At 38.4% G+C, this 26,699-nt stretch overlaps 1 protein-coding gene across 3 annotated transcripts in view; it reads right to left on the bottom strand.

Annotated features, from left to right (window-relative positions):
* ANKS1B (ankyrin repeat and sterile alpha motif domain containing 1B) overlaps positions 1-26,699 on the bottom strand; it is a gene marked incomplete at both ends in the record, with an annotated part of 1,047,539 nt that overhangs the window by 651,874 nt on the left and 368,966 nt on the right. For all 3 annotated transcript variants that reach the window (XM_080935870.1, XM_080935862.1, XM_080935871.1), the window contains one exon: positions 22,110-22,275. In XM_080935870.1, the coding sequence (XP_080791996.1) occupies positions 22,110-22,275 (166 nt within the window). The remainder of the gene's footprint in view (positions 1-22,109; positions 22,276-26,699) is intronic.

Raw genomic sequence — 26,699 nt, forward strand, 5'->3', positions numbered from 1 at the left:
GTGGAGCCTAGCTGTTTCTGCTGGATTGTGACACCCCACTGATTCATGTTTGTTGTATGCTATTGAACTGGACTTCAGGTATCCTGACAATGAATAGTAGAATTGTCCCCAAGGAACTACTTCTAAAAGGAACACCCTTTCCCTATTAACTTCCTTTTTCTCCTACACCTGGTTGATTGGCTAGAAAGGAGGTTGAAACATTTAAGAACCCATAAATAAAGTAGATTTTGAAAACTCTAAGCCTACAGATAAAAATGGGCAAGCTGGAGGAATTAAGAGTACCAAAGGAAGACTCACAAAGTCAACTCACCTAGGACCATGGGAGCTCAGAGACTGGAGCACCAACCAGAGAATTGGCAGAAACTAGACCTAGGCCCCTACACATTTGTAGTGAATATACAGCTTGGTCTTCATGTGGGTCCCCTAATAAGCAGAGCAAGGCTGTCTCTGTCTCTGTTCCCTGCCATTGGATCCCTTTCTCCCTACGTGGACTGCCTGTTTGGGATTCAGTGATGGAGGATGTGCCTAGTTCTTCTGTGACTAGATCTCTCAGGGTGGGTTGGTACCCAAGGTAGGCACCCTGTCGCTGAGAAGGGGGAGGGGACAAGGGTACAGGAAAAAATTTGTAAGCGTAGAACTGGAAGAGGAGGAGGAAGGAGGACTATTATTGTGTTGTAATGTGAATAAAAAATAAATTGTTGATAAAAACATTTTTTAAGTTAAAAAATAAAGATTCAAGCATTGGATCAAGTTTTTGTATGAAAAGTTGTATGTTACTTCATGTATATATCCCATGATCACCCAATACAACTATAAGACATGTATAATCATAGTAAAGGAAGTAGTGTATCAGAAAGACAGCTACTATGATATTTTATTCTCAGCACCATTAACAATAATATAACCTAAGTGTCCATCAATTGAAGGATAGATGAAAATAATATGCACTATATATAATCTAGCTATAAATATAAAAGTAAAGAATCTAGGTACTTTCATCATACAAAATGAGAAGATTCAGCAAAAGATCCCATATCAAAAACATAACAACAACAATAATAATAGTATTGAAGGCAACAGAGAAAGACATCTAACATTAGTCTCTGGCTCCATCCATAAAGTCATAGACTAACAAAATCCCAGTGTAGCATGGGAAAACTCTTTTCAAGTTGTTGAAAAGTGAATCCAAGAGCTTGCTAAGACAATATATTCTTTAGTCAATTATCTTGGTTGCAATCTAGAAATGGAATGGAAGAGCCTATTTCTGAAGACACCATACACCTTGGACAACACTCAAGAGGACTAAAGCTAGATCTGACGTGGGAGCTCCATCCTTGAAGACTAACTAGCTCCATGGTACCTCAAGGGGCTATAGAAGCTGCCAATGGAGAAAAGCAATCAATAGCCCACCTGGCTTTAATATCATAGCAATGATCATTATATATACTGACATATGGCAAGATATCCCTAAGGGTACAGAAGTAAGATTTAGATTCTGGGAACAAACAACATCAAATTGGATTTAAGCCTCACTTTATAGTAGGGATTCCATGTCTAGAACTATAAACCTATTACACTGATGAGGCTTTGAACTCTAATGAAGAATCATTTTCTATTGTTTTCCTAATGTTGCATAGTTTCTGACGGCTTTCTAGGCCTTTACTGTTATGCCAAAAGACAAGTGTAGCTCTCACCCTTATGAAAGAAGTTTCTTTTTTGCAGCAGCGGGAGACTATTACAGAAAGCCACAACTGACCAAAATGCAGAGGATATCTGACTGTCAGGCACCCAGATCCAGACAATAAATCTACAATTCCACTATCATATCCAAGACTCATATAATATCACAGAGGAGGGGCTGGGAATAATGTTAGATCCGGGGGATCAGGAGAATGTCTATGAGATGGTATCTTCCATATATGGTACTGAAGCTGTGCCATGAAAACTCAATACACTTGTCTAAACATACCTGGCAAATAACACCACCGCTGACATGCCAATGTGAAAGAAGGAATACCACAAGGTTCCAGCACTACATGAAGACCCATAGGCAAGTAAAGGTTGCTGAAAGGAGAGAATCCGTTTTCTCCAGGGATTAGCCTACCATTGGTTATCTCACTGTGAGTGTGTGTGTGTGTGTGTGTGTGTGTTTAACAATGATAATTAAAGACTAAGAGATCATAAATTTGAGATAGGTCACAGGAGGAGAAGACAGAGTGAAGGGGAAAATGATGTAAATATAGTAGCCCCATAAAAAATTCTCAAAAATAAATATGTAATTAAAAATACTTTTAAAATACCAGTGACTTGCCCAACTTGGAATCCATACCATAGGCAGCCACCAGACTCTGACACCATTACCAACGTTGTGTTGTACATGCAGACTGTGGCTACTGTGGCTATCCGGTGCGAGGCTCTACCAGCAGCTGATGGAGACAGACACAGATACTTATAGGCAACCACTGGGTTGGGGATCCCTATGGAAGATTTATGGGAAAGACTGAAGGAGCTGGAGGGGATGGCAACCCCATAGGAGGAACAACAGTATCAACCCACTGGGACCCCTGTGAACTCTCAGAAACCAAGCCACCAGGCAAAGAGTATACAGGGTCTGGTCTGTGGCCTCCTGCACGTGGCAGGCTGCCTTATCTGGCCTCAGTGGGAGAGGATGCCCCAGGGAAGGGGGATGTAGGGGATTGAGGAGGGAGTGGAGAGGGGAGGTGATGGTGGGGGGGGGAACACCCTCTCTGTGCCAAGGGGGAGAGAGGATAGGATAAAGAACTCAAGAAACCAGGAAGGGGAGCAACATTTGGGATGTGAATAAATAAAACAATTAAAAATACTTTTAATTAAAAAAATTAGAGAAAAATGTATGGATATCTAAGGCATGTACCACATACCAAAGAAAAGGATATAAATAAAATACATGAATCTGAAATGTCTAAAAGTTCTTTTCTATATGAAGAGTCAAATAATTATAATTTGGCTGATTTCGGAAAGGACTCCATTTCGATACTAGTTTTTATGCCTATGTGTCAATGCAATCAACATTTCACTCCTTAAATCTTCCAATCTGCTTTTTTCATGTGTATTATGAGACTAAGGCAATGCACCTGCATTGCTATTGTCTTGAAGCTAATATAACACATGCCCTGCAGAGCAAAAATGACTGGAGACTTGGCCTTTCCTTCCAAAGACTGAAGACACTGATCATGGCCAGAGCATCAAATACTGATAGAAAATCATTTCTACTAGACCTTGTTGAAATTTTTAATTCATTGGTATAAGATATTTTTTAAATTATTGGGTGATTTTTATTTATAGTTTAAACTGATGACCTTAGTTTAGAAATTTCGGAGTTCTTTGAGATAACAAATATCCAAAATACTTTATCTCATTGGCATGTGCAATTAACAAACGTAACTGTAATTTAAATTTCCTTGAGTGAATCAATATTTGAAATCATCACAACAGGGTCTTCAAATTCTGTGAGTAATTGCCTGGTGGTTTGATTAAATAAATTTTACTTTAGGTAAAATATATTAGGTTTTGGTCTCATAATTTTCCAGTAAAATTTTAATCTTCTACCAGACCTCATCTAGAATAGATTTATTTCTATGCAAGAATCTAATATGCTTTACAGTTGACCAAAATCACAGTCAAATGTTTATTATATTAGTCAAAACCTATATTATGTATTTTATTCATTTGAATTATGAATATTCACCAATGTTGTGAAAAAGTATAACAAAACCTTGCTTGAAGTGTGAGTTTTAGCTTCCTTCTAAGTTCTTCCTGTTTTTTGGACCTTTAATGTTTCAAACCTATATGTAAACTATTACATGTAAAATTGGCACGTTTCTTTTATTCCTCCACATTATGTTTTCCTAGGTTCATCATTTTGTTTTGTTGTACGGTATCTAACCTTCAATTAAATTATAACTAACTGGTGGTATTGTATTGCTTTTCAATGCATTTGGTTAAGTTGATTTTGTTTAATGTGTACTGTGTGTGTGTGTGTGTGTGTGTGTGTGTGTGTATGTGTGTGAGTGAGTATGCTATGTATGTGTATGTGCGTGTGTGTATGTGAGTGTGTAAGTAGGAGGTGCATCTGTGCATGTTATGTTCATGTATATGAAAGATAGAGATCACTCTCCACCTTATTTCTTGAGACAGTGTTTCTCACTGACCATGGAACTTAGAGTTCTGCTGAGACGAACTCAGACAGAGTCCTCCTGGCTGTGCCTACTTAGTTTGTGGATACAGGCACATGCTGCCTTACTCAACATATAAGGAGGTGCTGGGGATGTGAATCCAGGTTTCCAGGTGGGCACAGAAAACATTTAACTGGCAAGCCACCTCCTCAGCCAGGTATTTTATTCTATTTTTCAATTCAAGAAATAGTCTGCTACACTGGCTGGCTAGATCACTTTAAAAACAATAGCAAGAATTTTAAAAATTACATTCTAAATGGTCACCTATTCATTAATTACTTTTTCTTTTGTGGTTTTGTGTGTGTGTGTGTGTGTGTGTGTGAGAGAGAGAGAGAGAGAGAGAGAGAGAGAGAGAGAGAGAGAGAGAGAGAGAGAGAATTTTCTTCTTCATTTTCTTACCATTAGAGGTATTTTAACCTCTATCAGTATTAACAATAATAAATATTCCTTTATCCTCCTATTTTCCACCATTTGCTTAAAAAATATAAACTATGTTTCTAACTTTCACTGTTTTCTCTGAAATGTGCTGTAAAAATGCATTTTAATAAGAGGGTTTAGTACCGTTGTTTATCTAGCTTGCTTTAACCTGTTCATGCTGTGAGTAGGAACCGTTATCTTCCTGGTTCTTAGGCCCTGGGATTCTAATGCACTCTGCTGCTCACTTTCAGCATGGGTCTGACTTTTGGCCTTAACTCAAATGAAGCTCTTCAGGCCCCATTGCCCATAAGTATGCATTCTGTCCCTGGCTATGCCCCCGTTTCTTAGACAAGCCATTAGCTGAACTGCCATACAGGTCCCACTTAGCTTTTTGTGTTTCTCTTCTAGTCAAGCACGTAAATATCTTGCTTTTTAGAATGACATTTTGAATTCATCCCTCACCTTTGGTTTGATGTATGGGATGAGAGAAAATAGGGTCAAAGGTTCTGCTGTCAAAATCTTTATGGATCTTGTGAAGCTGATAGTACATGTTTTATTTCAATAATCAGAACCATGTTCACTTTAAAGGTGAATGCAATGCAAATGCATGTATATCAAATCTTCATATGTATGCAAAAATATGCATAGAAAAAATGGAAAAAGAAGTATGCCAGTTTGATGCTCTGATGAGTAGGATAGAAAGACTTTTTAAAAATTTTACTTTGTATGTCTTAAGCAAAAGTATTAAGATAATTTATTCAATTTCATAATGAGACTATAAACATCTATAAAAGCTACTTGGAGAAAAATAAGCATTAATTAGCAGTGATATTAAAATTTTAAAATAACAACTCGAATCTAATAGGATCTCCTAAGGAAAATAATTAAGGAAAAAGTAGATGAATTTGTAGAGGTTTGGAAACATTTCTGTATCACTGTATCTCAAGACTTAGACAAAATGCTCTCCCTCATGTTTCCATGTACTTCAGCTGTAATGATGACCCAGGTTCCCCATAGATGTCTGTGATTAAATGTCAGTTCATCTTCAAAAGGGATGAACTGTTCACTTAATTCACTGTGTCCATGGCACAGCTCCTAGCCTCCCACTGTTCTCTTTATTCTCTTTCGCACAGGTAAGAGACACAGGGGACTGTCACTAACACATTAGCTGGGTCTATGGAAATTAAAAGCATAAGCCATATGATCAAATGGTGTGCAGTTTTCCTCCAGCTCTCGGTAGAAGTGAAGAGTAAGTGGCCCACACAAAAAAACTGGGTGTTCCGTCAGGCAGTCATGAATGCAGCTGGGACTGCAGTCAGAATCTGGTTGGATGCCTATTGCATCCTCTGGGACTCCAAACAGGGTCTGGTTGCATGCCCGATGCATTATTTTATGCAATGTACACCAGCTAAAATTTGTATATGATTTTAGTTGCTTTCTTTTTGTGTGCATTTCCCCCCTGAAACAGGGGTTTTCTGTATAATCTTGGCTGTCCTGGAATTCACTCTACAGAGCAAACTGGCCTTGAACTCAGAGATCTGCCTGCCTCTACCTTCTTAGAGCTTGGGTTAAAGGTGTGGGGCCACACGCCCAGCTTTCTTATATGAGTCATACAAATCTACTGAACCTGAAGGCCATGGATCTTTAACAAGTGCTTATGGGGTAAATAGATGGGTGAACATTGTATGTAGTGGGAACATTCCAAAGGGCAAGGAGAAACACTGAGGAAGACCTGGGAAGTGAACAAATGCAGATGATTTGTTCATGAATTTTCATTCCTTTCAATGAGTTACTCATTCTGCTTCATCGCAGTATTCCATATGAAAACAAACGCGATGAGCTGATACATCTGTAAATATGCTGCTTTCTTAGCTGAGGCTAAGTAATGAAATAATTTTAATTCTCAATTTTTAGAAACCATTTAAGGAGAAAGTGAATACCAAGTAAACTATAATTTTATCTTACCCATATTTTTTTTAAATTGCCTCAGGTACATTAAATGAACAATCTAGTTTGGAGTTCTCAAATTTGTGTATTCTAACATGAATATAAAATGCAATTAACTGGATAGAATCTTGAATAGAATAGGAATTGATGTAAAAAAATTTCCCATTTAAATGTACAGTGTGTCTGAAGCTGTACGTCAGCTAATTTAGTTAATGTTTCTTAATTGGAGTGTGGGAGTACCTAAAGAGAGAACAGCCACAGTATAATAGGCTATGAATGATAGAGATATATAAAGAATAAATATATAAAAGAATGCAAAGCGAGTTAGTATGCTTGCAGTAGACACATCTGGCATGTCTAGACAATGTAGGGATGGAAATAAAGGTGTTCCATATAGGTCTACAAGCATCATGAAGGACTTCTGCAAGATTCTATGTGCAGAATAATACAGTTTCCAATTTAGTGCTGAATGTATGCAGCAGTGGTTAAGCAGAAGAATATTAATGAGTAAGGTCTATGGAGTAGCAGCTAAATCATTTGAATGGACTAAAATTATGCAACTGTAAATTCCCATGAGCTACAATGGCATTGCCTCTTAGAAGCATTAAAAATAGCTTTTATCACATGGCTCTATCATGTAATGGCTAACACCCTGGACTCTGAAAACTCATTCTTGCCAAGGTTTCAATCAGCACACAGAATCAGATCAGGAAAATGAAAATATTCTCACAGCACTCCCAGAGAGCAACTGCACTCTATCTCAAGAATAGGCGAAAGGGTATTGAATACTGCCAGAGTAAAAAGGTGATAAACAGTTTAGGAGCCAGGTACCTTTACATCTAATTACATGCTAGATATGTATATTGAACATAACGTGCTACCAAATTACCATGTGCACTTCTTGTGTTAATGTGTAACTCTTAAAATATTACAAAGTATAAGCAAAAATAGTTTTAAAAAACTTGTATAGATGAAGTATTATTGCCAGAGTGTCATGGTTTTATAGATCACATACAAGTTGGAATAATCATAAGTAACCCCCATCCATTTAGGGTAATCTAGACTGCCCTCTTGTATTCCTCAACTCTGGGAGAGATACAAGCCCCCCTTTGTAATGCTAATTGGCCCTGTCACAAGCCTACTACACACCTCTTCTTCCTGTTTCTAGTTGCCTAGGTTACAGACTTCACCCTAGGGGGTGACTCCTCCAGACAGCAGCTAGGGAATTTGCACACCTCCTCTGAAATTAGCTGAGTGTATATACTGAGACTGGGGTCAGTCTTGAAAGACTGCAGTTGAAGATGGAGTAAATTTTCTGGTAACAGGAATAATGGAGTTGTGTGTTTCTTTCAAAACCTTAGGCCTTCGCCCAGTTTGGAGTAGTTGTTTGTGGTATGGGCACCACACAAAGTATATTCTACTTTTTTTCAAAGAAAGAAATAAAGTACATATTTAACATGGATTCGAATCCATAGGAAAAATATAGTTAACATTATAGATGAAGGTTATTCTTAATCATTCTTTAATTATTATAAAACAATTTACATTAGAAATTTTTGGAGAATACAAAAGTATCTAAACAAAATAACATGTAAATAGGTAATCTTACCATTAAAGACAGTATTGCAATGCAACGTTGTCCTGGTTTCCCCATTTGAACATGTGCATAATAATAGCACTGAATGGTATTCAATGTACGTCACATTGATTCACTCAACAGTATTTATTGAAAGGTAACTATGTGCCATAATAAGAATCTACATGACACTCACTAAAAGCATTATGTTTGGGAATGGGAAGCGTTCAGTTGGCAGCATTGGCTAGCACACATGAGGCTCTGAGTTCCATTCCCCAGCTCCACACAAACCAGATGAACTCCTGACACTCAGGAGGATTGGAAATTCAAGAGCATCCCCAGCCACACAGGAAGTTTCAGACAAGTCCAGGATACATGATACCCTGACTCAAGACAAAACAAAGCAAAAAAAGAAACATATTTTCATGACTTAAGTGACCCTTCCCTTTGGAAGTATCATTAATACCTTACCATCGTTCATTTTGACTTTTGGGTTGTCTCAAATTCATCCATTTACTTTACAATGATGAAGACATTCTGCAGTGTTTATAGGTGAACACACACAGGTTTTCTGACTAATGGTACACAACTTCCCAAAGCTTCCTATTTTCTTTTGGAAAAAAAAAATCAATGTTTATCTTGTGAAGCTAAATAAAAACAAAAGAAAAAAAAAACCCAGAAAGATAACATCCTCAACACTGCAGGCTTCAATAATTGGATATTTAATTGTAAATCTGGCTAAGAATATAGAGAAACCCTCTGTATTCAACTTCTAACACTCTTGTCCAATAGCAAGTTCTAAACCATTTTATGGCCCGACTGTCTTATATATGGAATAGGAATGAGAGTCCTATCTTACACATTAGTTTAAAATCAAGTTACTATGGATAAATTATTCAAATACATTACCTACTTTTTCCTTTACATGGTGGGAGGCAGAGATATGGGGTAGAAGCTTTGTGGTTGTGATGGGGAGAGCAAAATTTTGGGTGATAGAAATCAAACAACTGAACCCTGAAATAACTACATAATTTTGATCACAAGACTTACCAAGGAAAGAAATATTAGAAGAGTTGAAAGATGAAGCATTTAGATTTCTTCTGGGGCAAAGACATATGTAGATGCCAAAGGGGTTTTCCTGAGAAAGACTTATAAGCTAACCACATAGGGCAAGAAGCTGGGCAGCAAAGAGTAGGGACAGGATGATAGGTAGGTGGGGAGATGTTCCTCTTGAACATCTGAAGTCACTAAGAAGTCTGCTATAATAAGGTAGAAACTGGGTAGGCCAAATAGTGAGTGCTGAGTCACCAGCATATTTTACCATGAAAATATATATGTATATATAATAAAAACCATATATTTTACCAGTATCTTTAATACCACTTGGAACTCCTTATTAAGAATTCTGTTCATTTTTTTTTAAAGCAATGTCAAGCTACTAAAGAGTTTTAACTGGTGGAATGATGCAATTGGATTTGTGGCTGTGGTAGACTGCAAAACGGTTAAACAGGACAACTGGGGAGTGATTAACACAACCCATGAGAAAAAATGACAGTAGGAACTAAGGAAAGCAAGTAAATAAAGACCAAAACTATCCAATTCCTCCTAAAATCCCTGAGACTCTGTGACTGAATTCGAGAGTTGATGGAGAGGGAGGTGGCAAGTCTGACACTTGGGTGGCTGCAGGTGGAGAGATGATTAATCCATCTATGGAAATTGGAATCTGAGAGGAAAACACAATGTGAAGGAGAGATCAGAAAGTTTAGGTTGGGACATATGTACTAATTGTGGTTTATTTGCAGATCGTGGGTAGATAGAGAAATGGTTATATGTGTAAGCTTTCAACTAAGAGAAGTGTTTCTAACTATGAATAAATATTTGTGAGTCTCCAGCATGTTCATGTAACAAAAGCCACACTTACACGAACTCACCTATAAGAGGAGTAGGAGGAGAGGAAAGGGGGGAGAGAGACAGGGAGACAGAGACAGAGAGGGGAGAGTGAGAGATCGAGAGAGCAAGAGAGAAAGAGGAAAATAGAAAGGAATAGAGGAGAGAGCCGGAGGAACTTTAACTGCAGCTGGAGGAACTTCAGATCCCTAAAGCTGTTCAAAAGGGGCAGCTGTCAAAACAGGGAAGGACACAACTGATGAAGACTTCCCTAAAACAGCAGAGGGAGAAAAATCTGTCACTGGGGGGACGTGGCCAGTAGCTTGTATGGCTGAGAGGTTAAAGAAATAGGGATTTGAACAACGTCCTTTTAGGTTTTGCGGCATCAAGGCCCTGGTTACCTTAAACAACAGAGTTTAGTAGAGGGGCAAGGAGTGGAGACTTCATTGTGGTGAGCTGAAAAGTGAAAGAGGAGAAAGCAAGCAAGCATGGAGGTGTGTGCCTGGAGAGAGGAGAGGCTGGGTCTAGTGGGATCAGAGAGAGGAGAGGCTGGGTCCAATGGAATCAGAGAGGGGAGAGGCTGGGTCCAGTGGAATCATGAAATCCCTCTTTGTCATTCACTTGTTTTCATTGCCAATTGTTTTTGAGCTTTTTTTTTTTTTATGAAAAGAGAGCATACTTAGACGTTGTTATACATGTTCAGTAGAAAAAGACAATTAAAACCACAAAAGGTATGGTTGGTGGAGAATCTTGTTAGTAGGCGGTATGAGTAACATGTGGAATAAGGACCAGTGTTTGATCCCCAGAACTGTGTGTGTGTGCGTGTGTGTGTGTGTGTGTGTGTGTGTGTGTGCATGTGTGTGTGTAAGTAGATATACTACAGATACAAATACACCAGAGGGGGGAAAATGAATGAAAAAGGAAAATGGCTTAGAAGGCAGAGACTATAACATAGAAGATAGAAATAACCAGGAGAGAAAACCCGACTTATATTAACAAACAGACAAATAAGGAGTCAGGGTAGTTTTCCTGTTTTCTCCCTGGGTATTTCTGTCTCTGCCTATCTGTTTCTCTCTGTGTCTCTGTCTCTCTGTCTCTCTCCCTCTCCCTCTTTCTGTCTCTCCCTCTCTGTCTCTCTGTCTCTGTCTATCTCTGCGTATGTGTATCTGTGTCTGTCTGTCTGTCTGTCCATCTATCTGTCAGTCTGCCTATTTTCTTTTCTCTTTGGTCTTTTTGGTTGTTAGAGACACAGTATCATGTATCCCAGGCTGACGACTAAGTCTTGATCCTCTTGCTTCCGTCTCAAAAGTTCTAGATGACAGGTGTCTAGATTATACATTCTTCATGAAGTGAACTATGAGATCAGCTACCAAGACAAGGAAGGGGAAGCACCTGGTATTAGAACACGTCAGAGAAATAGAGCAGGGGAATGGGCTGCTTGAATTTTATGGGCATAAATTTATGAATTAGGCAATACCTCTCTCATTACTATACACAGTCTGACATTATAGAAAACTTGATTCCAAAAAATAGGCACACCATAAAAGACCTATAATTTCGGCTTAGCAAGAGTTTGATGTATATTTAGAAGCCTTAATCTATGATTTGTGTTAATCCATTTAAAGTAAAACTCATGCGGAGTGATTTTCTCTCTGCTTAGAATATTTCAAAATATGGCAAGCTTTCTTCCATTTGAGCAAAGTGAAATATTTGCCTTGTCAAGATGCCCATACAGATACAGGAAGTGGCTAATGGACTAGAGTTTCACCATGAACATGTGAACCCGGGTTTTCTCTCTGTTTCCCTCTGACTAGCACAGCGCCCTCAATTTACTATGTAGATGTCTGACTTAATAAATGGCTACGAAAGCACTGAGCACAGAGCAAATGCCACAGAAATGACTGCTGTCTGATAAAAATGGTTCTTATCAGTAAAACCAATATTTGTGCCTAAAAGAATGCTTCCAAGGGCCTTAAAAATAGTTTGTTCTTTTAAATGAGTTAAACATGCCCTCAAAAATCATGTTGACATTACCCTCTTGCTTAGCAGAGAGAAACGTTTGTCCTAGTCCAGCTGGAATTCTTTTAATTTAAAATTTTTGACATTAGAATTCAGGAATTTTTACTCTCTCAAACACACACGAGGGCACGTGCGCACGCGCGCGCATACACACACACACACACACACACACACACACATTAAAGAAAGATACACATACCCTCCAATAATCCTGCCTATAGCAGATGGTAGAAAAGGTGTTAATGGGGAATAGGGGGTTACTCACAGGTGACATTTCCACTTTGGGCAAACCATGGAGTAAGCACATTAGTAAATTGAACAGAGGTAACCAAGACCCCCTCTATCCTAGCATGTCACTTTTGAAAGTGCCCTTTTATCGAAGATCATCCATTCTCTCTCAACAGGATTGGAAACAGTCTTGGCTGGTGTTGTTATAAATTGCTCATTAATCAAAATGGATTTATTGAGCACCCATACTGTGCAAAGCCTGCACTAAGTGATTCGAAATAACAGGTTGCTTAGCTACCACAAAACGGAAAAAAAAAATTCCCTTGTGAAGGATAAAATTAAATGAAAGGCAGACAAAAAAAAAAAAAAAATCATCTTTGACAGCATCTACTATCTCATAAAGGCTTCTTACTGATATTACAGACATTTTCTTCTAAAGACAATTTTTTTGTTGTTGCTGCACATTTATATAACCGAGTCACCACCATGAAAATGTACACTCTCCTCTGCTTGAGGGGAAGCAGACAGTTTGCTAGTGGCAGCACAGATAAATGAAGCTCGGCAATGCTTAGGTTAGAAGCCCAGCGCTATCATTCGTAATTCCATATGAAATCTGCCGTCACTGAGGCCCTAGCAAAGTGCTCCTTAGAGAAAAACCTCACTCTTTGGTGGAATTACGAATTCCGGTTGACTATAAATAAACTACTAATTCACTTTCATGTTAAAAGTAAACTAGTAGCTATGGTTTTTACAAAGTTTTGATCATCTACTTAATAAATAGAGAAAGGGGATTAATATGTTTATGTAACTGATATTTTCAGAAGAGGTATATTTTATCTATGAATGGCTTTACTGGTTATCAGGAAAAGTTGCTCCGCCTCTAAGATAAGAAAGTCAGGCAGGGTTTGACTCGAACAGACAGATCCATACCTGCTAATGCATTAAACATGTGTGCTTGGTTTTAAGTCTTGGTGTTAGATTCGCTGGGCCTTGTGGTATAGCAAAATGCATGGGATACACAACAAACAATTATTTCTTAGTTCTTAGGCTGGGGGGGGGGGTCTCCAATCAAAGCATCATCTGAACAGCTTCCTGTGAGGTCAGTGAGAAGACTCTGCTCAAGCCACTTTGCTATAGACCTGCGTCACCTCACGCTGTCTTTTCCATTCCAAGGAAAAACACAATGCATACCATATTTCTGACGGGCATACCAACGTGACAATATCACATTGTTGCCATCTTCCAAACTGATCCTAGGAAATCATACAATCTAGCTACTCCCTGCCAGCAAACAAACACGGCTTCCGATGTTTCTGTGTATGTTTACAATTATGTTCATACCTATTTCTGAAGTATGTGCCCATAGGTTAGACATGCACATTAAAACCTACTTAGTTATTTTATTATTTCTATGAAGATACTATCTCTAAATTCTGCACATAAAGGGTACCAAGGGTTGGGATGCAAACTTTTAAAGCCCTTTATGTGTGGAGTGTTGAGGTTTGGTATTTTGCTATGTACTATAATGTCAAATATTGATCCCCAAGGCCTGGTTGCCCTGAGGTATGAGAGGATCTGCACATACACAAGTGATGCTATAGAACCTCGATAGAGAAAAAGATATCAATACCATAGAGGGTAAGTACCTGATCAGCTATAGTGCATTAAAGGCTTATTATAAATATAAAAGTTGTGTGTCTTTTATCTGGGAACAAAATAATCAAAGGCAGGGTAGAAACCTTTGTTTGAGAATAAATATTTACTACAACAGTGCTAGGCAAACAATTCAATCTTAGGCTTTCCATTTAAGATATGGGCATCCCTGGGATCTTTAAACCACCAACAAAAAGAGTACACTTAAGGGGACCTATGGCTTCAGCTGGATATGTAGCAGAGAACTGCCTTATCTGGCCTCAGTGGGAGTCCTGTGGAGGCTCAATGACCTAGAGAAATGCTAGGGAATGGAGGCAGGAGCACCCTCATAGAGGCAGGAGGAGAAGGGAAGAGATAGGCAAGTATGTGGAGGGGAAACTGAGGAGGGAGATATCATTTGAAATGTAAATAAATAAAATAACCAATAAAAATAAACAAAAAGACATTATGCCAAGATTAATAATAATAATAATAATTAATAATAATAATAATAATAGAACATTAAGAATGAGAGAAAAAATAAAATGTGAAATTTACTATAAAATCTTAAGACAAAAAGGAAAAACATATATGGCCATCCTTTTCCAAGTCTTTCTTGTGTCTCTCCCTTCCTCCCTCCCACAAGGAACATTTCCAGGGCAGTTCCTATGCAGAATCTTTTCTTCCCCCTCCTCCCTCCCACAAGGAACGTTTCCAGGGCAGGTCCCATTTTGCTTGAAGCCTACACCAGACCAATTAACTGAGTCATCCATTGCATGCATTCCTGGAGATATGGTTCTCTAAGGCACTGGCTATTTATTTCCAAAATGTCAGTCTCCAAAGGGAGACGAAATGTCTTTACTCCTACACAGCTCTCACCATCCCTCCCCACCTTCACTAGCATTACCTTTGGCTGGTTAGTCATTTCTTGTTGCTTGTATACTATTTAAGTTACCTTTGCATTGTTGAAATAAACATAACAAAAAGAAACTTTGGGAAATAAAGGACTTACAGTTCCAGGCAACAATCCATTATTGAGGGTAGTCAGGGCAGGATGTTGAGGGGAGGTCTTGAAGAAGAAACCACTGAGGAATAATGCATGCTGGCTTACTGTCTGCCCCATGCTTAGTTAATTTTACTAGATAGTCTAAATTATCCTATATTTAGGACATGGACCTCATGATGCTTAGTGCTGGGCCCATCAACATCAATTAATAATTAAGATAATCACCCATACACATGTTCACAGGCCATTGAACAATTGAAGATTCTCTTCTCAGATGACTCTAAATTGTGTCAAGTTGGCATTCAAGGCTCTAGCAAGGATACAAACTGATCGGCGAGATATTCTTCCTGCTTCCGTTCTCACCTCTGGACAATTCAAATCTATTTTGTTTCATAATAGTCATTCTAAAACAAATACCAGGTGATGCCATATTCTCCGCTCTTAGCATTCATTCCAGCTTAGCAGCATCCTACACTCTAAGAGGTTTGTTTCTGAACGAATTTTGTTCTTCCATGCCCATAGAACTCTACACATATTGTCCCTTGGCTACAGTGTCATACACCTTCTCCCATGTATCCATTTAAACTTCTGTAGTTAAGGCTGAGATCAGGAAGTATCTGTTGGAAGGGAGCTATAACTCATATCTTTCTTCTACAACCCTGGAATGCTTGGTTTTACTTGTTACACTTACTAACCTGCACATTTTATAATTTGGGGTATTTGCACCTTAACTCTATTTCCTTGACAACACTTAACACAATCCCTAGAACACCAGAGGTACTCACTGAACATATAGGCAGGTAGATTCTACTCCATCCAGTCTGAGACTTGTCTGTACTAGGAGTTGTCCCCACATCTGTAAGTACTGTAGCAGCAGTAACTCCAAGAGAAGTCAGTGCCTCCCCAAAGTTCATCAGTTCACTAAGCTGGTCATGAAAGGACAGTGCAGAGCTAAACACAGTCATAAAGTATTCATAGCAGCGGGAGACTTGGTAACGTCAGGATTCATAAACTCTTCAGGTTAACTGAATGACTAGAATGGAGCAGCAGTAGAGGTGGGGGTACAAACTGTTTCCTAATCTAGACAATAAAGACAACCATGCTGATGGTGTCTCACTAGCTTTGGGGTTTTCAGAGAGCAACTTCTTGAGAATCCCTGCCAGGATTTATATTCATTTTTTATTCCTATGATTAAAAAGCACATAATTTTCTCTTTAATTCTAGACTCCCCACTGGTAGAATTCATAAACACAGCCCAAAAGAGCAAAACACAAACCTTTATGAATTCAGCTAGGTCAACTTGCCAAGCTAAGTTTTATACTAAACCTAAGTATCAAAGACAATAAGGGGAAATCATATATCCATGAAGATTGACTCATGCTCCATTTAGAAAACAAAACTGTAGAGGAATTTTAATCCAGCAAAATGGCTGCTCTGGCAAGAGATCACATCCAAAGACATATGTCTGTGTGATCTGCCACACACCTTGAATACGTTTGGATGGATATAGATACACACTTAGTATGCACCTTAAAGTAAAGTTTGTTTGTAGAAGAAAGCAACCGTGTTTGAATGTGACATCTAATTGAAGGGCGGACAAAGTGACGAATCAGAGAAAGATCTGACAGAATAAGTCAGAAATAGGATACATCTAACTCTTATGAGAACAGCACAGGAAAGAGAAGCTATTTAAGCTGCTAAGCACAGGGAGAGACAGTCAGTTGTGAGTCAGTGTAGCGAGTGCAGTGAAGCTGAGTTGGTTTGTGACTTCATGAAGTTCAGTGCAGAGAAACAGAGACAGCTGAAGCCAGAGAATAAGGAGCCAGAAGATTAGAACAGTTTGTCAGAGTTAGTTTGCGGCCAAGAAGAGCAACTCAGTGAGAAGCTGAGGGAAGCCAGATAGAATCAGTCAGCTTGGAAAGGAGTTTGAGCCAGAATTGCTGAGTTAAACAAGCCAGCTAGAGTTCAGAAAGAGCTAGACAGAGTGAGCTTATTCAGCAGTCAGCCTCTGAGACATCAATTACATCTGGCAAATAAAAGGTACCTTTACAAAATAACAGCAACTCAGTTGTATGAATCTGTGCTTTTCAAAAGCAGCTGGATGAATAACTTTTTATGCTGTGATGTAGTTAGCATTCCCTTACCAGTGGTCAGAGAAAGCAAATTTCCTCTGCCTTAATGCAGGAAGGCTCTTGACTATAGGAGAATGACTATAGTCATCATTCAGAGCCAAGCCTTAAGAAGAAGTACAGCCTCTGTCACATTTTCTTGGGGTATTTGTTCTTGGAAACTCAACCTATACTATGAGCAATCAAAGTAGGCCACAGCAGATATGAAAGGTAACATATTCATTTGTTGATGTGTTTAAAATCAGTCTAGAATTCACAGTAATCCACCTGCCTCTGCCTCCTGGGTAAAAAGTTTGAGCCAGCAAACCTGGCCTTTGATATCTTACACACAGATTCTACTACAGTATTTAGTCAACATGCCTTAGCATAATTAGTTGGAACTGTAAGCAAGAAACTCCTGCAGATCCATCCCAGATCTGAAGATTTACAAATAAAATAAATGATTGTATATCACTGTTGCTATTTCAACTAAATATTAAGGTTTGTGTGTTATGTGGCAATCAATAACCAGAAGAGACTTTGACAGTTGCAAGTTGGGTGTTGTAGTAGAAAAACTTAAAGCATGTGGCTTTAACATTGTGACATATCAGCAGGCAGAATCTGCGGAACTGGAAATTAAATAACCATGAATACCTAAAAGCTCAAGAAGGGAGATGTGGGGACTCAAGGAGCTTTGCTAAAGCCATTGGTGAGGGCTTCAGAGAGAGAAGTCGTGACTGCAAGCTGTGAAGAAGGGTCCTGGTCTCTGTGAAATCTTTGCCTTAAATATGGTCACTTACTGTGACCAGACATGCAAGAGTGTACTTTAGGCCTAGAGTGCTAGCTCAAGCCTATGACCCTAATAATCAGGAGGCAGAGGCAAGGGAATTATACACTGTACATTCTTGGCCATCTTCAACAACGTTATCAACTCAGTACATGCATGAAGAACAGGCATAAGCAAAGTGAAATGTCAGCTTTCCACAAGCCAGCCAGAGAGCCCTCACCAGAAACCTGGACATGCTGCCATCCCAGATTTGCAGAGCACAGAATGGTAACAGAACAGAAGCCCTACCATTTCTACTGGTGGTGGGGAGACACGGTGACTTCCCGAATCGAGTGCTTCAAAGGAAACACATGCCATTCACAGAAGGTAAACGATCCCCACATCATAGTCTCGGCTAAGCTCACAACTCATGGCCATTACAACCTACTGGTTACCCAGCTAGGCTCCATCTTCTAACTAGACTTGGCATCAGTGATATAGCTGAGCGTTAGAGTGCCTAGCACATGTAGTGCCCTGGGTTCAATTCCCAGCATGGAAAAGGGGAGGGGGGAGTAAAGATGGTTTTCCAAATACTCCAAGTGAGCAGTCCTGGCTGAGACAATGTGGTAGAAAGATGATCCTTGTAAAACGAACCCCGACAGACTCACAGATCCACAAGACCAAAAATTGCTGTTATCAGTACAAGCTTAGAGGCTTTAAAATGCAATGGAGAGACTGCACATGCATCCTCTCTTCATAAATTATACTTTCTGCTTCCAGGAGAGGTTAAATGCTCTTTCCTATCATCTTCAAAGGGCTCTATGATTTATTATATCCCTACATATAATACATTCTGACAAACTTTACCATTCATCTATCAACCTTCATAGAGATCTTAGGGCAGGGCTATTTGGGACACTGTCTCCTCAAATCTATTACTTTCAGAACTCTAAAACTTTGATCATAGATGTAAGAAATTCGTGGTCAGTATACGCCACGACATATATGCTTCTATTTTATCATTCTCCTTTCTGCACAGTGATCTGAGAATTTTCATCTTGGCCCATTTCCTATTCTTTAACACTTCCTTCAACTGGACTCTTGTAGACCATCCATACACTGATATGATATCTGAATTCATGTATGTACCATTCCAGTTCTAGAAGCTTACTCTTTCTTCCCAAATATATTGTAGTGTTTATTTTTCCAAAGTTTCTCTTTGCCTAAAATTACTTCAGCATGATCTCTTCAACTTTGGGTGATCATTTCATACTTCACGTCTGATAATTACCATATGTGAAGTGTTTTTCAGTTATGTATATTTTCCTTCGTTCTGCTGGTTTGTGTTTGAGGATCCTTTCTCTTCAGTTTTAATTGCTTTAAACTGCCAATTTTAATAGGGAAATATTTGATGGAATTATTTGAGTACCTAAGGAAGAAACGGTATCCTACTTTCCTTCCTGGAGGGGCTATGATTGTTTCTGAGTCATTCCCAATGCTATTGCTTTAACCTAAATTCAGATTTAGAACTTCTCCATGAGAAGTGTTAGTCTGTATAAGGACTAGTTTACACTATGAGTTTCTCAGGCATCTTCTGCATTATTTTTCTCACAACAAATCAAGACCGTGAATTGGGATGGAGGGCTCAAAACAGCATTATTTGTGATTACTATTCAGGATAAACCTTAAAATTCCAGTCTATGAATGATGGTGTTCATAGTAGATTCCTCATGCCAGGAAGACATGGAGCTCTTTCTACATCTAAATTCATCTCTCCAAGCACCACGTCCCCACAGCAGGTCACTTAGGACAAATGTGGCTTTGCTACTGTACAGGCTTACCATACACTTCAATGCTTCGATCTACCTGCTTCTCTAATGTATTGATAAAAGGGGTTCCAACGTCAGGGGTGATCCAACCATTTGAATTTCTCATGAGCTTTTTGGTACTGTTAAGACATTTCTCTTCCTTATATTTTACACAGCATTCCTTGTTTGCAGCAGAGAGTTGATTGGAGCCTAATTAGCCTTTGTACCTTGGCACAAATCTTCTTTATCCCAAGATCCTTAGCCTTCAGAATACTTCTGGCATATCAAGGAAACATAGATGACTGAGGAGAAACCACCCTTTCACACTTGCACTCCTGTGCCTACGCCCTAGTCAAAACTCCCTTACAGTTTTGCACATTTTTACAATATTTTCCTGCCTCAATGAACCATTTCTCAAGCCCACCAAGTTCTTTGTTACCTTTCTTATTCTCACCCATTTCTGTGAATGCTTCGAGCACTGGTTTTATTCTCTACGATAGTATGCAAATCACCCATTTATCCTGTCTGTGTCTACAGCCTGTGCTCATCTGATCTTCAGCTATCCTTACATTTTTCTGAGTCTTACCGTCACAGGAGAACTCCTGTCTGATCCCCACATTCCTAAACGCCTAGTTCTTTGTTTCCCATTCCTAACTTGCCTGGTCCCCTGACATAATGTAGTCTATATAGCACAGGATAAGCAATACAAATTCCATCACCTAAATTCAAGCCCCAGACCTGACCCCATTAACATAATCCTGTGATGCTACCTAATGGGTCAGGGCATCCGTTTCGTCATTTAAAGTGATGGATAATATTAATATCTCAGAGAATCCTAAGAGTTATATGAGGTGATGCACATAAAACACTTAGAACATGTAATAAGTACTTCATAATTTTAACTATTCTTATTACTATATTTTCATCTTATCCAAAAAAAGTCTGCCTTCCGCATGCTTGTGATTCATATGGTACCCTCAACTCAGCGCTCCCCAAAGTCTATTTGTTCAACTCTTAAAGTTTCTAGCCAACTTTTTAAATGGCTTTTTTTTGGGTTTTACTTCAACCCCTCTCTAATTCTTTCTTTCAACCCTTGCTTCCCCAACCCAACCCAAATACTGAAACCTGAACCACAAGCCTTGCACATACTAGACAAGCACTCTACTGTTGAACTAACCCCCACCATAATGTGCCAGCTTCTGCAGAAATGAACACATCTCAAAATGTAGCAGAATTTCTCTATAACAACCACACTTACATTTTTCCATCTCTGGGCAAGGAATGTCTACACTTACCTAGGCTATGGATGGCTAACACACATCTACCCATTTTTTTTTTCTTTCTTCGGATGTTTTTATTGATGTACCTCCCTCCACCAGAAAATCCTACCATCAAACTAGACCAAGCCTTAATTTTCCTAAAATGAATTACCACTTCCTTCTCTTCCCCGATTTGTTCCTGTGCTGCCTTCAAAACTCTTTAATATTGTCCATGTAACCTGTATTTTCCATTCCCAATTTTATCTCCAGAGTCTCATGGTTTTACCATTTTTTTCACTGAGGTTTACAAGGTCACTTCTATAACTCAAAATGCTGCTAGATTTTCAACTTTCTCCTATTTCAAAGAGCCACTCTTCTGAACTTTACCAAAGGTCCTGTTGATACACTGAGTAACAACTTGAATCTTTCTTCCCCATTGACTTTTGTAGAAACACATGGGATATTAGCAATGGTCAGGCAAAAGCACATGTTCAGTCATCGGCCCATTTATTTATTGTAAATAAGATTCCCATTCATTTTCTTTGGCAGTGAAATGAGACAATATTTGTCTTGCTTTTCCCACTAGTTTGTAACATGAATTAAAAAAAGAAAAATAAAAATCAAAGCCCAGGCATTGTTTATGCCTTTAATCCCAGCACTTGAGAGTTGGAAACAAAGCAGATCTCTATGAGTTCAAGGCCATCCTCTTTTACATAGTTAAAGACTAGGACAGCTAGAGCTACACAGTGAGATGCTGTCTCAAAACCAATCCCCTGCAAAATAAAACAAAACAAACAACAACAAAAATAAACAACCAACAACAAAATCAGACAAAAAGTAAAGAGAATAGTACAGATACAAGCATGCTATAAAGGAATAAACTTAGCAGTGAAATATAATTTGATAAGTTAGAAACAAACAGGATGCTATAAGGTTTATATGAAGACTTCTGCTACCAAGGACCCAAAGTAGTACATCTGATCAAGGTTCCTAACACTTAAAATGCATCCAACTAACTTTAACAAGGCAGGGTCATCTCCATGACAAGGCCTTAATCATTAAGAGGTTTCACATTGAACCCCATGGCTTACCTGTATTCACTTGAAATGAAAAATTGATCATTGGAGGTATCCTGAGGCACTTTCATTTTGATAATATAGTATTAAATAAAGGATTAACAATGTATTTTCACTTTTGTGAGTATGCAAATTGAATTGGCCAATTGTAAGCAGGAAATATTACCAGTTCTCGGAGAAGGTGCCCTTGCGATTTCTAAGGAGCAGGGTTTCTTTGTAACAGCTGTGTCCACGGGTTCACAAAGGAAGTTCTCATTTTCAGAAGGAAATGTGTCCAGAGAACCAGATGGTATGATTTCCATGGGGTAATTCCTCTTCTTTGGATAAGACTCCTGGAAAGGAGAGGGAAGGAAAAGCTTCTTAGTAAAACCGCAGCCTTGCCTGATTTATAAAAATCAGAAAAGATCACTGGGTCCATCAGCATCAAATCGTCTGAGAACAGATGTTCTGTCTACTTGAAGAGGTCCTATGACCTTGAAACCCCATTGTGACCAGTGATAGTTTTCAAGCATTTGTATCATTTGCTTCCCAGCCTGGGCCAGTTAGACACAAGCAGAATCCTTTGGGAGGCTTCTGAAAGCATGTTTTCCTCGAGAAGTTTGTGAGGAGGCTACCCTTAGACTCCTCTCTAAGGGAAGAGAATTTTTGTTTGTTTGTTTGTTTTTACTACAGTGCAAACTCAAGATTGGTAAAGTTGCAACATTAAGATAAGATTGTCAATAGGTATCATTGGGTTGTTTGAATAGACCCAGGACGAGTTTCTTAAGGCTTTGTAAGTAAATATTATAGTTAATAGACAACTAATATACTATGGCTAACACTTTTTAAGGTTAGGATACCATTTAGACCCAAATTTTATGTTACTAAATCCTTCAACATGCTGTAAAAACTGAAGTTCAATTAATTGTATAACATCTTAATTTCTTATGAATGACGTATTAACTAGTTACCAATAATTATTGGACTTTCCTGTGTGTTTCTGCATATATGAGAGTATGAGAATGTTTGAGTGTGTGTGTTTAAGTGTGTGAGAGTGTGTTTGAGTGTGTGTGTTTAAGTGTGTGAGAGTGTGTTTGAATGTGTGAGTTTGAGTGTGTGTATGAGTGTGTTTGAGTATGTGAGTTTGAGTGTGTGTGTGTTTGAATATGTGAGTTTGAATGTGTGTGTGTTTGAGTGTGTGTGTGTTTGAGTGTGTATGTATGTGTGTGATTGAGTGTGTGTGAGTATGTGTTTGAGTGTGTGTGTGTGTGTGTTTGAGTGTGTGTGTGTGAGTATGTTTGAGTGTGTGTTTGAGTGTATGTGAATGTATATGTGTGCATGTTTGAGTATATTAGTGTGAGAATGTGGGAGTATATTTGAGCATGTGAGTTTGAGTGTGTGAGTGCATTTGAGTGTGTGAATGTGTGTTTGAGTGTGTGTGAATGTGTTTTTGAATATGTGTGTGTTTGAGTGAATGCCTGTGTGTGTGTGTTTGTGTTTGAGTGAGTGTGTGTGTGTGTGTGTGTGTGTGTGTGTGTGTGTGTGTGTTACTGTGTTTAGCACAGAGGATAAGCCCTGGCGATGTTGTTTTGCATTAGTAAGACATCCTTGCTGTTGGGGAGGTCAGAGTCTTCTACAGAAGACAAATAACCCACACGATGGATTTCAGAACGAATCACACTTTTTTCTGTTTGTTATCTTATAAGGTACACTTTACAACTGAGAAACAAATAATAAGAATGTAAACTCATTTTCAAACAATCTTCCAGGATGTACTCTAGGGTTGAGATTCCACGTGAGCGCCTCCTGTGTGTATAATGATATTTACAGTGAGTGCAATTCAAGGTCGGGGTAATTGCTTTCAGACTACAGAAGACCCTCACACATCAAAGAGTCAATTATGTTCACTCTACTCTATTGAAAGCAGAAAATTGGGAGTAATTTATTTTTAACAACAAAGGGTGACAATGTAGAAAGCCTCCAGAGGAAGCAATCGGGAGGGCATGTGCTTTAAAACCCATGTCAGAGGGGACAATATTGAAAGGCGACACAGCACTCTAGCCAGAGAAGCTGCACAGACACACAGTGGCATTCTCAACATATCTGAAAGGCTCTCCCTCAAGAGCAGTCTCACAAAGTAGACAAAAGGGCATAGATCTTTAAAAAAAATACAGAAAGAAATCTAATGTTTATAAGACAAGGAGAGAAAATTTGGGTCCATACCCAAAGTAAGTTTTATAAATTAATAGTATTAATTTTCTTATAAAATAAACATGCACTGACAAAATAATAAGCCACCAAACATGACTAGGAAGCAAGAGGAGCCTCTCCATTTATCTGCGGAGGAGACTGTGGACGAAGCACACGCATGGCATTATACCAGGGAACTTGGCTGTGCTCCACGCCCTTTGCCTTGTGTTCCACCCTGTCTCCAGAATCTGGCTGTGATCCTGCCACACAAGAGAGGCTGAATGACGCCTGCACATCTGCGTCCTTTAAGCAGAGAGCTCTACTGTTGCATAAATTATTTTACCATGTCGTCAGTTTGCTCTTGCTTACTTCATTGCCCGTCAAAACTGAAAACTATGGCACACATATGCCATCCCAGACATACATGAGGCTGTGGCAATGATATTTTACTTAAAATGAGGCCAGCATCCTGTGTAGCACAGTGAAAGAAAGTAAAATAAAAGATAAAAAGAAATGGAAGTAGGAAGGAGAAGAGATATTGTGGTTACAACAGTAAAATTGGATAGAGTCTAATCAAAGACTCTCGAATCTTATCTCAGCTAAAATGGCAAATCAACAAAACAGCAGACAACAGATGTTGAAATATCTACGGGAGATAATGAGAAGGAGGAGGAACAGGGGGAGAAAGAAGAGGAGGAGGAAGAAAATGAGGAGAATGAGAAAGAGGAGGGCGAGAAAGAGGAGGAGGAAGAAGAGGAAAAAGAGAAGGAAAAGGAAAAAGAAGAGGAATAAGGAAGAGGAGGAAGAAAAGAAGGAAGGAAAGAAAGATTTTCAGCACTGAAAACATACAAGTGTCATTATGCAGACTGAGCAGGGTTATATATGTATATAGATATATGTATGTAACTATAATTAATGACAGGCCATGAATTTGAAAGAGAACAAGTAGAATATACCTGGGAAGGTTTGGAGAAAGGACAGGGAAGTGGAAATGATGTAATGACATTATACTATCCAAAATAAAACATTTATAAGTGTCTCCAGGTAAAACACTGCATTAACATTTTCAGAACAATTCATGGACTTGGCAACATTTCAGTGTCACTGTTTATGAAGAATTATTAGGGTTTTTAAATTTTTCAAAATGACTTTGAAGCTTAACTCCTAAGAGGGACTAATTGATATTCTCCATTTCTTCATGCACAGGCTGATTCCAAATCTTGACTTCTGTGAATAAGACTACAATATTCATGGGAGTCAGTATAACATCTCAGCACACCGATTCTATATCCTATGGGCAGATTCCTGGGAATGGGATGGATCATTCTCAATATTTTCAATCTTTTTTTTTTTTTTTTTTTTTTTGTTTTGAGAAACTCTATTCCATTTACTATAATGGCTGCATCAACTGATATCACAGTGGTGTTCATGGGTTTCATATTCTCCACATTTTCCTCATACTAGTGAATCTTTATCTTTTTGATATTGGCTATTCTACCAGCCACATCTCATTCATTGTAACTTTGATTTGCATTTCTCTGCGTATTAGGTAGAGCCCTTATTTACACCTATTGATCATCCTACATAGTTTCTTTAAGGACTGCTCTCCAGATCCTTAGACCATTTTGAAGAGTTAATTGTTTCCAGCTATGGAGTTATTTGAGTGCCCCATATGGGGATATAAACCCTTTAAATGATGTGTGGTGTACAAATACTTTATCCTGCTTTATACATTGTCTTTTCGTTCTGCTCTTTCTTTTGCTAAGCAGAAGCCATTTGTCCAAGGTAATTCCTTTGTCTACTTTGATTTAGTTGATTATTTTTGTATGAAGTAAAAAAATATATTTTCCCAGACCAATATCATGAAGATTTTAACTCTGTTTTTTTCTAGTACTTTTACAGTTTTGGACTTATATTTTAAATATATTTTAGGTTAATTTTTACAGAGTGTCTGAAATGAAAATCAAAAGTAATACTTCTATGAGTAAGGTTTTCCATGGCAATTTATCAAGACTGTCCCTTTCCTATTTTGTGTTTTGGGTATCTCTGTATCTATAATTGGTTTTCCTTTAAGTATTTTGCAACAGTGTCTGACTATGTAGTTCAGTTTGGCTAAAACTATTCAATCCCCTGCCTCAGCCTCCAGAGTGCTGTGACAATAGGAATGTACTGTTACATTTAACTTTCTATAACTCATGCATTAACATAAATTATATGTAAATTTTATAATCTGTTATTTACTTCCAAAAATATATTATGAACTTTTTTCAATGGTAAATATATTTGGTCCTCAATTTTGATGTCTGACAAAACTTTCTGAATCTATGATATACAAGACAAACATATATTCATAAAAACTCTATTCCAAATTTTGAGTTTCATCTTAGATTAGCCTAATGACAGGTGATTTAACAGTCAGTTCCCTGTAATACTCCTCAGTGGTAGCATATCACAGGTCTCAGTGAATCGTGTGATCAAAAGGGTAACTAAGTGTTATATTACCATATATTAGGTGAAGTAAATGTACTTTTAGTTTAGAATATTCTTAACTTGTTATGGGTTTATCAAGATTTCACCCCATTCTATT

The sequence above is a fragment of the Micromys minutus genome (genome assembly GCF_963924665.1).
Source record: "Micromys minutus genome assembly, chromosome: 22".
In the NCBI taxonomy this organism is placed as follows: domain Eukaryota; kingdom Metazoa; phylum Chordata; class Mammalia; order Rodentia; family Muridae; genus Micromys; species Micromys minutus.